Source organism: Suricata suricatta, chromosome 1, assembly GCF_006229205.1.
Source record: "Suricata suricatta isolate VVHF042 chromosome 1, meerkat_22Aug2017_6uvM2_HiC, whole genome shotgun sequence".
Lineage (NCBI taxonomy): Eukaryota > Metazoa > Chordata > Mammalia > Carnivora > Herpestidae > Suricata > Suricata suricatta.
Window position 1 is genome coordinate 64,552,980 of NC_043700.1, and position 17,620 is coordinate 64,570,599.

The window sequence follows — 17,620 nt, forward strand, 5'->3', positions numbered from 1 at the left end:
ACGTCTTGTAGTGTAGATGGCTTAAATCCCAGTTCTTACATGTCACATTTCTATTAATACTTGCCAGGGTCATGCTGACTTCTGTTTGACTTTTTTTTAAGGTTCATATTTAGCTCATGGTCAAATATGACCATAGGATCTCTTGTTGTTGTTATTGTGCTCATAATTCTACATTTAAGTAATTCTTTTGCCCATTTTAAATTAAATTTTTTCTCAAGAATGGTCATTTTAAAAATCAATTTCTATTTTCTGTAATGCTAACAGGCCTAATCCATTGTTTACTAGAAATTTACTCAATCTAAACATGCTCTCAAGTCTATAAATAAGCCATCATACTCATTGCTTATTCTTAGGACTCTGTTGTAGAAGTCTTTTTAAGCTGATACAAAACCACCAATCATTATATTCAGTGGGGACAACACAGGTTTGACTCTCCCATCAATAATATATTTTGGACATATCACCCTAATCTACAAATAAAAGTTTTATCTGAAATGGACTTAGGAAATGTTTAATGTAGTTCTGAATATCTACTGTTCCTCTAGAAGATCCATTCAACTACCAAAGAAAGAAAATAACCTACATGTTTTGGAACTTACCTATCATTGTGGCTTGATGCATTTGGTGCATCCATGTTATTTAATATTAAAAAAACAATTTTGGCTAATGGTAATTGGATTTTATAAAAGATCTCTAGACTAAGAAGGAGCTAAAATGAAGAAATAACCAAGCAAACTGGCAAATAAACAAGACTAAGAAAGTGTGACACCTACAACTTTGTCTAGTCTGAGCTCCTGGAATAAATAAGCAGCCAAGAAGAGATTCAATAATACACCTGGCATTCTGACTGTAGAGCCCATTGGGAGGAAGGAAAAGAGTTCTGTGCTTGGTTGGTGATATCCTAAAAACAGTTAAATAAATGAAAACAGAGAGGAAAAAAGAGAATGGCAAGGATGAATAGTGGCAACCAAAAGAAGCAATAATTTGGTTGACAAAGGGCAGACAGTGATGGTAGACAAGATAGCCAGAAACAAAAAACCGTAGCTAAAACAACTCCGACCATGGGTGAAACCGGAGCACATATATTTTTTTTAAGTCCAGATTAAAAAATAAATAAATAAAAGGTTCAAGTGAAGACACGCTAACCTATCTCTAATGAAGCTTGGGTTGGGCAAGTAAGTGGTAAATATACGAGATTAAAATCATTATTAATATTGCCTCTAAGATAGCTCAGCCATAAAAGCTGAGAACATGGGCACACATTAATTATATCACTACTTTTGCATATCATTTTAACACAATAAAATAACACATAGAAAATTCATACACTTACTTGTATGGTTTCTGTGGCAAGATACTGATCCGAGTCTTGTCGAGTATCTTTTTTAGCTTGTTTCTTCCTCCAACAGTGTTAGCTTTACTTTTTTTATTGACTTTTTCAAGTCCTATCACCTGTTCTACATCTACAGCGAGATCTGGAATGGAGTAGCGACTGGCCTTTTTGATATCTCCAATTTTAGGAAGGTGAGGGGCACCATTTCTTTTCTCTTCTGACAATCTTGTTAGAAGTTCTTTAAATACTACAATAGAAATAAACACCACAAAACACTCATTATAAGAAATCCAAACAATTCAAAGGAAACTGTAGGACTTGAAACAGGTGAGAAGAGTATACTTCAACTATCAAAACTGTAATCCCATGGAAAAATACTACCCAATGAATGCATGACCCCAATCTGCTTTGTTATGTTGCTGTATCACGTCCATTCAGACTAACTTAAAATACAGTAGTACACTCTTTAGATCTTTAAGTATTTAAACATAATGGGTATTTAAAACACTTGTCAATAAAAATAATTTTTTGGTCCTTAAGCTAGATTTTTAGACCTACTTACAAGCTTATGTAATTAATATCTGTATCTATGCATTTTACTGTAAGGATTTTGATTCTTATATTTGAAATATTACTTATAAAAATGACTTTTTTCATGATTAAGACCTAAATGTGAGGGGAAAAAAGACCAAAAGGAGAAAACCGAAAGTATGCAAAAATACTTACCAAATAAATTGGTTTTCACAGTGATTGATAAGTGTGTGTTATTTCTGAGAATTTCCATGGCTTTTGACAGCTGAATATTTTCAAAGTTTTGACCATTTACTTCTAATATCTAAAAATGAAATTATGAAATTCATTTCAGTATCCCAACTGATTGAAGAAAAAAGGCACCAATACTCACTCTTTAGTTTGGACTTAGAAACATCATACCTGATCCCCTCGTTTCAAGCCTGCTTCAGTGGCTTTGCTACCTGAATCTACACTGTCAACAAAGATTCCAAATCCCTTCTCTGAGCCACCAAGTAAGATAAAAGGCAAAGGAGCTTCCCGGGATGGTTTTGTTAACGTCATCAATCTTCTTTTTGCTTTAGCCGCACATGCAATATTTAACAGCCTTAGATGTCCGCCCATTTTCTATAAAAGTTCAGAAAGAGTGGTTTCAAAAATAGGCTGAATTAAATGAACTTAAAATTGATGACTTTTTCCCATGAAACATATTACCTCTCTTTCCAGGTTATTTTCAAATTCTTCTAGAAATCGAGTCATCGCAGGATCTCCTTCAAAGTCATTGAAGTGATTATTCACCCACAGTAATACTACCCGTGTAACCTGAAAGATCAATTATTTTAACAGGTCTTCTTCTTTTTAGTGCTAAAAGTCTGCAATTAAAGTCTTTTCAAAAAAGATACCAAACAATTTACTTAATAACAATGGACAAGAAAATAAACTAACAACAAAAACCCTCACAGCAAGGGTTCTTTCATAAGATAATGACCTTCTGAAAAAATATATTTATATTATAAATATAGACTGTTTGTTGTTTTGCTAAGAAGGATTTTGAAGCTGTGAAAGACCGTAATTAACTTCTATCTTTTTTACTCACAAACTATATTTGAAACAGGTCACAATAAAAACAAAGCTATAATAAAACCAAAATAATTCAATACAAGACAAAAGAATATAGAAACTAAAAAATAACAGTAGAAGTCAGAATAGACAAAAGGGATTAATAGTATTAGGACTAAAAAGATCTATAAGGTAACAAGTTATAAAAGGAAGGAGCTAGCTGTGAGTTAATTGGGAATTACATCTTACTTGCTAACATTAAGATTCAGGAGGCTTTTAACATCAACAGTTCTTCAAGAAAAATGAGAAGCCTTTTCTTACACTGCACATGAGTTTTCAGAGCCCTACACCTCCTTTATACAAACCAACACACACATGCACACACATCCATATCCACAGTTACAGAATATTTGTGCTGTACCCAGCAAGAGGTGTGTGACATTCATTAGACTGTAAGTTCTATGTGGACAACTTTATTTGGAATGTTCTCAGGACATCCTAAAGACTTCTTACAAAGTCTAGAATAAAGTGAATTCTCAACAAAATCTTACTAAATGAAGTGAGTGTAACTATGACTTTAAATATAAAAGTACTTGTTTTATTTATGAGTTTCATTTTCTAAATTTCAAATAACAACATAAATTTTCCACAGATTTTTTTTTCAAACATCTCAATCTCTAATCAAACCATCTCACCTTTTAGTCAAAGTGAGAAAATTAGGCACAGTATTCTAGCAGTAAAGAAACAAAGGTGACAGTATACATTTAATTTTTAACTATAGTTAAATACACTTGGGAGTCAAGGCTTGATATTTATATTAATTTTTGGTCATTTACTATCGCTATTGTCCATTTTTTAAATTTTGGAGACCTAGATCACATCTCCCTTGAAACTATATCTAACACCTGACTTTTCCATAAAGTTAAAATTCTGCAGCCAAGAAGCCAACTTGAAAGTCTTACTAGCCTATTACAGATTAGAAAACTGAAATTCAGGGGCACTGGGGTAGTTCAGTTGGCTAAGCATCTGACTTCGGCTCAGGTCATGATCTCATGGTTCGTGAGTTCGAGCCCCATGTTGGGCTCTCTGCTGTCAGTGCAAAGCCTGCTTCAGATCCTGTCTCCCTCACTCTCTGCCCCTCCCCTGCTTGCTCGCTTGCTCTCTCAAAAATGAACATTAAAAAAAACCCTGAGATTCATAAATTATAAGTTGAATACTACCAACTACCACCACCAACAAACAATCTTTAAAATGTATGATGTATTAAGATGTATTAAGTGCATTGAGCCAGGTACTACATAAAGAACTTCATATCTGGGGCGTCTGGGTGACTCAGTTGGTTAAGCGTCCAACCTCAGCTCAGATCATGATCTCATGGCTCGTGAGTTTGAGCCCCACATTGTGCTCTCTGCTGTCAGCACAGAGCCCGCTTGAGATCTTCTATCTCCTTCTATCTCTCTGCCCCTACCCCACTCTTTCTCTCTCTCTAAAATAAAGAAACCTTAAAAAAAAAAAACACTTCACTTCTATTATTCATGTTCACAATAATCCCCAAAAGATGTTGATTATTCATTTTACAAGTAAATCAAGGACAGTCAGGAGGGTCAGATGACACCTCAGGTACATGGCAAAGGGAATATTCAAACCAGGTTTTGACGGCTGGAGAGCCTGGCTGAACAAGCGTAGGCTTGTGACTCTCAGAATATGAAATGAAAAGCACTGCTGTCCAAATGATCTCTCTAAGACCACAGAGCTAGTTAGGGGCAGGACCAGCCATAGAGCTTCCTACCTGCCCTCCCATGTCTGCCTTATGTAAATTAGACTGTCACATGGAAAGGGGAAATAAGTATAGACTATGACTAACTCTTACACCTCATTATGTAGTTTATCATCCAATCTGGCCTTGACAGAGCACTCTGCTAAAGAAGTCTGTTTAGAGTTTTATTACTGGCCCTACCAACAAGCAATACTTATAATAAGATGCTGCTCTGACGCCAATTTAAAAATTGTAACTTTCATCTGGAATACACTGACCATTTGCCCCACAGAGAATGCAGATTCTGATGGAGCTCAGCTGTATCACTTGGTTTTTTTTTTGTTTTGTTTTGTTTTTTGGTTTTTTTTTTTTTTTTTTGCTTAAAAAGTGATTCTCTTTTTCCATAAAAATTATTTGAGGGGTGCCTGGGTGGCTCAATCAGTTAAGTGTCTGACTTTTGATATGTGCTCAGGTTATGATCTCACAGTCATGAGGTCAAGCCCCACACTGGGGCCTGGCTGGGATTCTCTCTCTCTTTCTCTCATTCTCTTTCTGCTCCCCTCCCTCATGTACATTTTCTCAATCTCTCTCAAAATAAACATTAAAAACAAATTTGAACATTACTGGTATGACAAATATATATATTAAAATATCTTTAAATTTATATCTGAATATTTCACATTTAAAAGCCAAACTAGAATATATTTTCCAACCTTATCCCTGAGGCTCGGGTCATTAAACCACTCCAATAACTTTTTGCCCACTTCCATTGGGCTAGAAAGAAAAGTCCTGTAGGTCAACAAGAAGTCTTCTATGAATGTTGGATCCACCACAGAATGCTCTTCCACTAAATGCATCGTTAATCTTTCTGAGGTGCCCTGTAACAAAAGGTTTAATCACTCTCTCTTATAAATAACATCTCTATGGCACCCATAATTCCAAGTTTTCAACATAAGATGAACTGGGTAGTAAAATATATAATAATTTATAAAACTGCTATTCATCAAGAAGTATAAAGATCTTTTAACAACTGATAAATTTTCAGAGAAATTATATGTAAAAATGGAGGGAGGGATCTTAAGTTGTCATAACTAACTGATACTACCAAAAAAAAAAAAAAAAAAAAAAGAAAGAAAGAAAAAATCCTCCCCATAAGATGGAGGCAAGTTTGTCTTACCTTGATGACAATGTGTCCCTTTCTTGTTCCGGTTCTATCAAGTTCTCGGTGTTCTTTTACCATAACAATTTCTCCTTCCTCCTCAACTTTTTGCATGTTCTTTTCTACTTGGTTGAGAATACGGCAGTAATCTTGCTGGGCTATGCAGACAAACTGGAACAAAATGTAAGTCACATGTTAATGATAAAGTGCTTGCAAGAGATCTAGCAGTACTAATAATTCAGTGTTTTAATTATTTAACACTGACATTTTTCCATGTCTTTCCCATACTCTCTTAATGAACGCAATAATGAACCTTAATCAGAATTCTCTACTTTTTAATGTATTTCTTCCTTGCTCAAATCAAGTTTCATTTTTAGCATTTTTATATGTAGTTTATATTAAAAATCCTAACCCGTTTAAAAATCAGAAGATAAAAGTCCTTTTTCACACCTCTTCTTTGATGGTAGGATCTTAGGAGGATAAATATAAAAACATAATTACCATGTAGTAGGTTTTACAAGTTAAAAAACATTTTAAAAGCAACAATTTTAAAATAAATATGAAAAAAAGATCAAAATTCAAAGATACCCATGGTATCATGGAATAGATATTACACATTTGCTAATTATATTGATAAGAAATCAGTTTAGAAATTTGTTCAAAAAAGTTCCACAAAACAAGCCACCTACTTGTTAAACTCAAATCATATTCCTTGTAACTAATATTAAGGGCAATCTTTGCTCTTAAACAAAAAGTTAAAAATAATATGCACAACAAGCATATACTCCTCTGTGACCCCAAATACAAAAATATATCGGGGCTTAGGGCAAACCACTAAATTACATTTCTTAGTAATTTAAAGAGAAAGTGAAGAATGAATTAAAGCACTTATTACACAAATTAACCAGAAATCAGTGAGGAGACATGAGTTAGAGTATTTACAGTTTTGACTTAATATTCATGATAGTATATTTAATTTCTTTAAAAAGATGGGAAACCAAATGTTGTAATAATAATTATCATGAATAGGACACCATCATCATTTTGTGGTAGCCTTATAGGATCTCTCCATTCACCTTCCTGATCATCCCATAAAGAAGGTCCTACTGCTACAGTCATTCCACAAACGAAGAAACAGCTGTACCAACAGCATGCTGATTTGCCCAATATCTCATAATTACATGCTTGCTAGTTAAAAAAATTTTTTGTGCACATCAAAATCTTTGAATAAAATTGAGCAATGTGCTAATAATTATTATTTCTGAATAATGCAAATTACAAGTGACTTTCACTTTATTTAATAAATTTTTCTATATTTTCCATACTTTCCATAGAACTAGTAAGTTTTTTTAAAAAGAAATAGCAGTGATTCATATTTGAGAAATAGCTTATTACAATATTGTTTCTTCCAGAGCTGGTTGATAAAACCTCATTAATTTTTCTATTAGAATCAAAAAGTTAAGATTCAAAAGACATAGGCTTTTCTTATAAATACATATATATATTTTTTTAATTTAAAAACACAACCCATTTCTATAACACTGACCACAGGTGTATACATGTTTTGAAATATGCGGCCCTTAGTCCTTGTCTCAAAGAATAGGTTTGTTTGGTTTTTTTTTCAATTTTTTTTTTTAATGTTTTATTTATTTTTGATACAGAGAGAACCAGAGCATGAGAGGGGCAGGGGCAGAGAGAAGGACACAGAACTGGAAGCAGGCTCCAGGCTCTGAGCTAGCTGTCAGCACAGAGCCTGATGCGGGACTCGAACCCATGACCGTGAGATCTGACCTGAGCCGAAGTCGGAGGCTTAACCGACTGAGCCACCCAGGCGCCCTGTTTTTTTTTTAAATAGGGCACCAAAATTGCTCTCTGTCTCCAAATAATTTTAGGGATCTTTCTTACATTCTGTTTCAGAGAACAAAATTATATCATTTTCTCATTTATCTCCTAAAAAAGAAATACATTCCATTAGTTAAAAGGAGTAAGTAGACAGAGAAAAGAAAAAACTTTGAGGAGCACCTGAATGGCTCAATCAGTTAAGTGTCCAACTTGGGCTCAGGTCAGGATCACACAGTTCATGGGTTCGAGCCCTCCATCAGGCTCTGTGCTGACAGCTTGGAGCCTGGAGCCTGCTTCATATTCTGTGTTTCCCTCTCTCTACCCCTCCCCCACCTGTGCTCTCTCTCTCTCTCAAAAATAAATAATAAATATTTTAAAAAATGGTTTTAGAAGAGAAATGTACTAAAATTAATCTTGACTAAGGATTTAAGGAAATTAGAATAAGTTTGATTTGAAATTCTTAAAGCCTAGAGAGACATTTTTTAAAAATGTTTTTTTGTTTTTGTTGGTGTGGTTGTTTGGTTGTTATTGTTGTTGTTTTGAGAGAGACAGACAGACAGACACAGACAGAGTACGAGCAGGGGAGGGGCAGCAAGAGAGGGAGACACAGATCAGAAGCAGGTTCCAGGCACTGATTCATCAGCACAGAGCCCAACAGGGGACTTGAACCCATGAGCCATGATATCATGACCTGAACCAAAGTCCAACCAATGCTTAACCCCCTGAGCCATCTAGAAGCCCCCTTGAGAGACATTTTTTATCACTTCTTTACCAAATTAAAGTACTATCTGAAAAGAAAATAAAACCCAACTGAATTTCTAATATGGCCATACGTATCTAAAAATAAATAAATAATAGATAAAAACATTTATCTCTATTTTATTAGCAGATTTATATTTGCCTTAAGAAGTTTATAGATATAAGAAATTCATATGCAAAATATAATTTTAATTAGTATGATGAAGCCAGTTGAAAAACTGTGAAGTATGTTTGGTGAAGTCTTGTTTTGGTGAGGTTTTATACTTTCAGATAGCTGTAAGCATATGAAAGTGGTGTAGACCTTAACATTCTGCTATAAAATAAAATTTCCAACAAGATTTGGCTTATAAAAGGCCAAAGGCAGCTCACATTGCAGGCTTGGTTTTTGGGCGCATGACATCACAACTGATACTTAGTAGAAAAATTATAATAGACTATAAAAGGATGAAGTAAAATTAAATGTCAACCATAAAACAGTCTTGTCAACTTTCAAGTTATCCATGTAACTACCTTCTCCAAAACTACTTAAATTCAGTGTCATTAGCTCCCATGGTCTCTAGAAAAAGGGAGTCTAACAGGTTTATCTTAAGAAATTAGAGCTGTTTAAATTGGCACTTTGTGGTCTATAAGGGAAATTCCTACCTAACTGTTCACACAGGTATCCCAGTGCCCGTTGCCCCACTGAAGGGTGTCAGGCAAGGCTAAGCAATGCCTGATGTGTCACTGGCAGGTGTAAGACACAGGCGGTGGAAAAGAAAAAAGGGAGAAGGAAAAGGAGAGTGGTAGAGAAGAGCAGGAATGGAAGAAGGATTGACGTGGGAAGAAGAAAGGAAGGAGGCACATGTGGGAAACAGAAAACCATTACCAATTGCCTGGTACCATCGGGTGTCTATATCTAGCCCTGCCCGTGTCTTTCAAAGTGAACAGAGGAACGAGCACAGACAATGAAAGGAGAGAACTGGGAGGAGCACACGAAGCAAGGATCCGAAGCAAAATACAACTTTGAACATATTGTGGGATCCAAGCAAACAGAAATAAATGTTAAATTTAATCCACTCATTGTGGATTAGGCTTACTATGAGCTCAACTAAATATCACATTACTCAGTGTTTACTGTTGGAACCCACTGGACTATAAGAAAATTAAGGCTGGTCCTAGGCGAAGTTGCTTCTTCTTGGTAAAGAGAACACTATTTTGTTCATTTCATTTAATAACTGTTAAATGCCTACAAGGTGCTCAGTAGAATGATATAAACTTACGGAGGCCATCTTACAGATGCATGAAAATACGATCTCGTTGTTTCCTTTACTTCCCCTAACAAGAGGATGATCTGACATTTGTACTTACTGACAGATATGACATTTTAACAGAAATACACTAAAACTATACCAACACAAGCATTACATTAAGTCTAACTTCATTCTCCAACCCTGTTCTCCTACTGAGGGAACGAATGTCAGGCCTGAGCAGATGGATCAGGGCAGGTACAAGAGTGAATCGTGACCCCCTCCCCTCTAACATCTTCCTTTTATAAGTGCTTAGGCTAGAATGGAGTAAAGAGACTTTTCTCTGGCAGATACCTCACCCTTGACCTTCTTTGTATATCTGGGAATCTCATATCAGGAGTTAAAGGAGTCTAGGTATCTCAATCAGAACTTTCTTTTGTGTCTACCTTGCTGACTATGACTCTGGGTTTCTCACCAATTCCTCATCCAGTAAATAGAGGAGACGCTCTTCCCTGACATCTTCTTCCTCTTCCTTTCCCATAATTCCCAAATAAATATTTGATGTTACCTGATACATTTCATATTACTTAAGCATTCTGTAATATTTAGTCATAGCACATTTTTATCAATTATTCTGATATGCCTAATATAATTTCAGTTCCATGATTACAAATTTCTAACAAAAAGGGCTAGCCAATTAAGAGGTACTAATGTAACTGATGAATTCTCAGAAATAAAGTAACTTTTTAATTTGCCCGTTAAGGGCAGAGACTCTGACTAAAATGCTCTAGCAATGCCAATATGTACCAGGGAGGAACTGATAAGAGATAATAGGATAGGGAAACATTTAACAAATTCCTAGTTTGTTTTGGACTGAGTTAGGCTTTATTATATTTTGGAGTATGGTTGCAGAGCTGAAAAATCACCTATAGGGGCACCTGGGTGGCTCAGTCGGTTGAGAGTCCGGCTTCGGCTCAGGTCATGATCTCGCAGTTTGTGGGTTCGAGCCCCATGTTGGGCTCTGTGCTGACAGCTAGCTTAGAACCTTGAGCCTGTCTTCGGATTCTGTGTCTCCCTCTCTCTCTAACCCTGCCCGGCTTGTGCTTTCTCTCTCTCAAAAATAAGTAAAAAACATTAAAAAAAAGTCACCTATAATCTCTTTTACAAACATATTTCCAGGCCAAATAAAGATTTCAAGATTTACCTACCATTTTGTTTTCTTCTATTATGCCAAATAATTGAGAGTTGAGAGTTGACTATATTTAGAATGTTCTTCTGCCATTACTATTCAAAACAATGAATTAATAGCCATTTATTTTTTTTCTCTATAGTGGTTACTGCAGGAATTATTTGGCAATGTTATTTTTAGTTCTCTAGGTAAGATAATTTTAATTACAGGGGTGCCTGGGTGGCTTAGTTGGTTAAGTGTCCAACCTTGGCTCAGGTCATGATCTCCCGGCTCATAAGCTCAAGCCCCAAGTAGGGCTCTGTGCTGACATCTCAGAGCCTGGAGCCTGCTTCAGATTCTGTTTCCCAATCTCTGTGCCCCACCTCTGCTCGCTCACTCTCTCTCTCTCAAAAATAAACATTAAAAAAAAGATAATTTTTTAGAGCCATGGTCATTTTCTCGTTTAGTAAGTAAAATGCTTAAAATGAAAATTTAAATGAGTATTATTTTATATTTACCAGACACTATAAAATTCAATGATTTTTTTTAGAACGAAGTATATTCAGATGTATTTCAGACCACAGACTACTAAATACAGTGAGCATTTAACATTAATTAGTCTGAGTCAAATCTTTGGGTTTATTTCTATTAAAACATTTTATCTTTCAAAGACCTTTTTCAGAAGAGATGACATAAATTTTATACACTCGATAACACAAGTATCTTAAATTTATTTGTCAATAATACAAGGTTATCAGTTATAATCAATCTAATAAAATTTCATATTTAGTCTCCATATTTCCTCTAGTCTTTTATTAAATCCTTTTATTTATTTATTTTTAATGTTTATTTTTAAAAAAGTTTTTTATGTCTTTTATTTTGAGAGACAGAGACAGAGAGCAAGTAGGAGAGGGGCAAAGAGAGAGGGAGACACAGAATCCGAAGCAGGCTCCAGGCTCTGAGCTGTCAGCACAGAGCCCAAGGCAGGGCTCAGACCCACAAACCACGAGATCATGTCCTGAGCCGAAGCTGGAAACCCAAATTAATGAGCCAGCCAGGCACACATAAATGCTCTTAAATAATGATTATGAACACAATTATCAATACTAATATTTTTCTTGTGCTATCAAGTATTTTCTTTTAGTCAGTAATTACTTATTTGCTAGCAAGTCCTTCTACTGATTCATACTATGATTTTTTCATGACTTTTATGTTTTTTTTAATATTTCTAGTGTTTACTTATTTTTCAGACAGAGCAAGACAGGGTGTGATCGAGGGAGGCGGAGAGAGAGAGGGAGACAGAATCTGAAGCAGTATCCAAGTTCTGAGTTGTCAGCACAGAGCCAGTGGGGGACACGAACTCAAGAGCCATGAGATCATGATTTAAGTTTACGTTGGATGCTTAACTGACTGAGCCACCCAGGCACTCCTGATTTTCATGACTTTTAAATCAATTCCTTATCTTGTATGTATTTAAATAAAAACAATGCATAACTACATCACACCATTTTTATTAATCTAGCTATAATTTCTTTTATTAATGTGAGTGTCACTTCTATATTTTTTGATGAGATTATCAAATTATTATTAATGGAAATTTTAATATGCCATTATTTACAGAACACTTTTTTTAATAGAACATATTTATAGAACACTTAGTTATGTGGAGTCCAACTTTTTTTTTTTTTTTAAGTATGCTTTATACGAAACATGGCGCCTGAACTCATGAACCTTAGTCAAGAGTCTATTCTCTACTGACCAAGCCAGCTAGGCTCCCAAAGTCCAAACAACTTTAAAGAAGTTTTTGGTTAATTTCCTACTTTAAAATCTTACTTATAACTCTAAAATATGACCTATTTATATAGGCAGAAAAATCTTACCCCAACTGCATATATGCATTAAGCATAAAATATACATTTTTAATGATATTTTATACCTGGCAGTCATCCACCTTTGTTCTCATTACTCCTTTCATGTATTCTTTGTCCATGGTAGGAGAAACACCAAAACTATTTCCCATACATAATATTTCTGCTTTTCCATCTGGATAAGTTACTTCCACAGAACCATTCAGAATCACTGACCAGGAATCCAGCTAATTAAAAAAAATGAAGACAAAGCAGAAAATCATGGTCATGTAGCTATAAATGCTAGAGCGGTCTCTACAAATGATTTAGCAGATTTTTTTTTTTAAAGATGGAATAACTCAAGTGAAGTTAACTGTTTACTAAATTCAAAGAACAAGGAATAAAGCAAAGCACAGCCATGGATCTATGTATTTCTGCGTGCCCAGCAAAGAGTACATGTCATTCCACTCTTTTAATTTGAATTTGGACATTCTTCTCTAAAATGACACAAGGAAAAAGAATTCTTCTGTTCCCCCAAATATCTGTAAGCAATATAAAATGATCACCACCACCTCAATAAGAATATAATTTTGTTCCAACAAAAGGCATATAATGAACATTTAAAGTTCTAAAAATCTGAAAAGTTAATACATCAAAGTATTTCTATCAGTATCTTATGAAATACTATAAAAACTAAAATATTCCAAATGCTAGATTTGGAATACTTTGATGTAACAACAAGTATATCATAATTCTTGAGTTATTCAAACTAATTGTTGCTTGTTGTTTTTTTTAGAGGAAAAACTAAGAACTGGTTTTTTGTTCACTTGCTGTACTGAGAGACCCTCAAACAGAAACTTCTAAGTGACAGAAATGTTCACTAACCTCTTCACCGTCATTTAGCACTATGGTCCCAGCTCTTTCCACGACCGCAAAGACCATAACAGCACAGAGTTCTCGTCTCACTGACATGGTCATATTGGCAAAAGCAGGCAATTGGTGCATAAATTCTAAGAGTTGTTCTAAAAGGCAAAAGATATTGTAAACATTAATCAGCAATTATTTGTTTATTTATTTATTTGAGAGAGAGTGAGAGAGAGCAAGAGAGGGGCAAAGAAAGAGAAAGGGAGAGACAGAATCCCAAGCAGGCTCTACACTATCAGCACAGTGCCTGATGTGAAGCTCAAACTCACAAACCATGAGATCATGACCTGAGTTGAAACCAAGAGTCAGACGCTTAACTGACTGCACCACCCAGGTGCTCAACTACTTTTTTAAAAAGCAAACATCCAAAAGGAATGCTCTAGAGTTCTTTCTTTTTAAATGTCCTACAAAACTGCCCACTGGAAAATATAAATACTTCAAATATTGTTAATACAAAAGTTGAATTTCTTGTAGGTGAATGAACTGTCACTGTGGAAACGGTGACATTTACTTACTGATTTAGGAATGATTGTGTATACACTGAAATTCAAATTCTAATGGGAATGAAAAAATTAAACTTCAAATGGAAAATTTCTATTGAAAATCAGCTGTGATCTTATTAAGGCTAATTAAAGGGTGAAATGATAAGCTGAAATGAAAATAGAGGTCTGAGAATTCTCAAAAAAAAAAAAAAATCAATAGGTCTATTCTAATGCCTTTTGGGCAGGAGAGCCCAAAACAGGAGAAATAACCACTCTCAATCTAAAAATATTTCAGGATTTAGAAACTAAGAGATATTTTCTATGGATTAAGACAAATTTATAAAAATTAATTAAAATTGTGTTATGCTAAGCAAAATGAGTCGGAGAAAGACAAATATTATATGATTTCATTAATATGTAGAATTTAAGAAACAAAACATAGGAATGCAGGGGAAGGGAAGAAAAAAATATGTTGAAAGTGGAGAGGGATGCAAACCATAAGAGACTCTTAAATACAGAGAACAAAGTGAGGGTTGCTGGGGGGCTGTGGTGGCAGTGGGTGATGGGCATTAAGGAGGGCACTTTTTGGGATGAACACTGGGTGTTACATAAGTGATGAATCACTGGATTCTACTCCTGCAACCAACTCCACACAGTATGTTAACTAACTTGAATTAAAATAAATACAATTTAAAACACTGTATCATAAATACAAATGAACATTGATATGTTATTTTTTATCCCACAGATTGGCCAAAAAAAGAGAAAAGGTTGACCAATCTTCCTGTTGGTGATGCTGTGGAGAAACAGCTTAAACCTTGGTACAGTTGTAGCTGTTGACAAGATGGATGACTTCATAGTCTTTTCTAGTCCTGTGGTCTCTATTTTTAAAGTTTTCTATTATTAGGTAGCTTTACTAATTACTAAGTTCTTTCCTTACTCCTCACTATGGCTCTATGAGGTGCATGTTTTCCTTCTCATTTCACAGAGAGAAAACAGGCTTGAAGCCATATAATTAGGAGGTGGCAGTGATGATTCAGGACCGTCTGGCTCCAAAGCTCTTGCTGGACGTTATAGGTGATGAGAAAAGAGTGCAAGGTGTATGGCAGACATCATTTGAATACTTAATAGTTATATTACTTTGGAAAAGCTGATTAATTTCCTTAAGGCATGTTTCTCTCATTTATGCAAGAACAATATAATACCTACCCGTTGTTGGACAGTTGTGACAAATGAAATAGAGACAATAAAGTCCTTAGCACAGAGTAAACATTCAGTAAATAAGAACTGCTATTATGGTCATCGTTATCATGTTCATATCATTCAAACTTCTGGCTAAGTAAGAATTCTGCTATATTTTTCTTGTCCTCACGTGACGAAACTGTCCCTATATACATTCTGTTAGGATTTAATGACACATTTATGTTATTGGAGATACAGTAGTTTGTTAACTGCAAAAACAACACAGAATAGAATGATATATTCTGTGAAAACATTACATTTCTAGAAGGTCAGACCAAGTGTTTTCTCGGATCTGGCTGGGTAATGTCTCTTCTGATTAGACCCTATGTCATCCCCATGTAAGACTTTTCATAACACAGGGTGGCTTTGGAATGAGGAGAAAAACACTGATAGGTGGCACCCAGGGACTCGGTCCAAGAAGACAGTGTTCTTCAACGTGACCCAGACTGATGTGCCAGGAAATCAATATACTGTGGTAACCTGCATTTTTTTTTTTTTTTTTACAACCAGAATTTTTTTTTTTTTAAAAAAGAAGAGAATCAAAGCACATCACTCATAGAATAAGTTCTGTTTAGTGAAACTTTTATTTCTGGAAGGAGTGGGTGTGTTTGTATTGTTTATGTCATATAAATAAAATATATTTATTCTTTGGGACAGCAATAAACCTATTTTTAATATGATTGCAATTATCTGTTATATATGGGAGGTAACAATCATTATTTTACAAATGACCCTTTGATTTAAAGCAAAAAAACACAAATGAATAGGCAAGCTGTGGTCCTCTGCCCAGTGTATCACTGTTAATTATGCAGTTACAAGCCTCTATTTCCTTCAGCTATTACTGCTCTACCTCTCACCATAAGGTAATAAAACATTACCTACAGAACAAACATTTTGCTCCCCCCCTTCCCTAATAATATTAAATTTCCTTGGACAAGTGAAGATTCATGGTCTTAAGAAAAATATAAGACCAGAAGTTGTCAGAAATGTTTTAAATTCAACATAATATAACATAGTAAACAATATGTCAAATTATGACCACATATATGATCAAATAATATGAGGTATATGAAGTATAAAATGTATTTACTAATACTTGCTATAATGACTTGAAGTGCCTTGCATGGACATTATACTTGCTTTCTGGAAGTTTCCTGCTCCATTAATGGGTCATATAATCAAGTTCTGATATATGAGTAATGATAAATGGCTAAGATTTTAAAAAATATGACAGGAAAGAAAATATCTGTGTATCACATGTAATATGAATAAATAATAAGAGTGAAAAGATCTGATGACAGAAATATACATAATTCTCTAGGCTCAGCTGAAAAACTAAAAATAAATAAATGCTTAACCAGATGGTATCTAAGAGTTAAGTCTCTCAAAGATTCAAAAATAAATAGTATTGCTGGTTTTGTAGTAACTTCTATTTGATACACTGGAAAATTAGAGCAATTAAAACAATAAAGAATTTCTATCACTAATCTTCAAATAATAAGTATAAAACAGAAGCATTTAACTATAGGGGCTCAAAATAAACTCTGGTAATGCCACAGGAGTCATACGGAGGTCAAGGAATCAGGGTTAGCCAAGAGTTCAGGGCCTGGAATGAGTAAAAAGACAGTTCCTAGGACATGGAAAGAAGCAGCCCTGGACTGGAGAAGCAGGACTACTTTCTTCTATGTTGCTTGGAAGAATTTAGTAGAATAATACTAATATTCTAACAGTATTTAATTTTGTTAGGAAAGGAATATTTCTGCTTATGAAAAAGGACCTTTTCTCTAGTTTATTTTGATGGGTGATGGAGGGGCAGAGAGAGAATCCCAAGCAGACTCCACACTGACAGCACATGGTTTGATCCCACAAAGTCTGAGATCATGACCTGAGCCAAAATCAGGAGTCAGATGCTCAACCAACTGAGACACCCAGGTGCCCTGAGAAAAGACATCTTTAAGAACTTTTTTTCGTTCAGCCTCTTTAGCAGGTGGTGCTGGGAGAATGGACAGCAATATGCAGAAGAATGAAACTAGACAACTTTCTCACACCATACACAAAAATAAACTCAAAATGGCTGAAGGACCTGAATGTGAGACAGGAAACCATCAAAACCCTTGAGGACAAAGTGGGAAACAACCTCCTTGACCTCAATCACAGCAATTTCCTACTTGACACATCCCCAAAGGCAAGGGAAATGAAAGGAAAACTGAACTCTTGGGACCTCATCAAAGTAAAAATCTTTTGCACTGCAAAGGAAACAATCAAGAAAACTAATAGGCAACCCACAGAATGGGAAAAGATAGTTGCAAATGA

The 17,620-nt window shown here is 35.0% G+C and overlaps 1 protein-coding gene across 12 annotated transcripts in view; it reads right to left on the reverse strand.

Annotated features, from left to right (window-relative positions):
- RAPGEF2 (Rap guanine nucleotide exchange factor 2) overlaps positions 1–17,620 on the reverse strand; it is a 252,639-nt gene that overhangs the window by 21,793 nt on the left and 213,226 nt on the right. For all 12 annotated transcript variants that reach the window (XM_029939372.1, XM_029939328.1, XM_029939338.1 and 9 more), the window contains 8 exons: positions 13,545–13,681; positions 12,749–12,907; positions 5,836–5,988; positions 5,372–5,536; positions 2,558–2,665; positions 2,267–2,470; positions 2,060–2,168; positions 1,334–1,580 (listed from right to left, as the gene is read on the reverse strand). In XM_029939372.1, the coding sequence (XP_029795232.1) occupies positions 1,334–1,580; positions 2,060–2,168; positions 2,267–2,470; positions 2,558–2,665; positions 5,372–5,536; positions 5,836–5,988; positions 12,749–12,907; positions 13,545–13,681 (1,282 nt within the window). The remainder of the gene's footprint in view (positions 1–1,333; positions 1,581–2,059; positions 2,169–2,266; positions 2,471–2,557; positions 2,666–5,371; positions 5,537–5,835; positions 5,989–12,748; positions 12,908–13,544; positions 13,682–17,620) is intronic.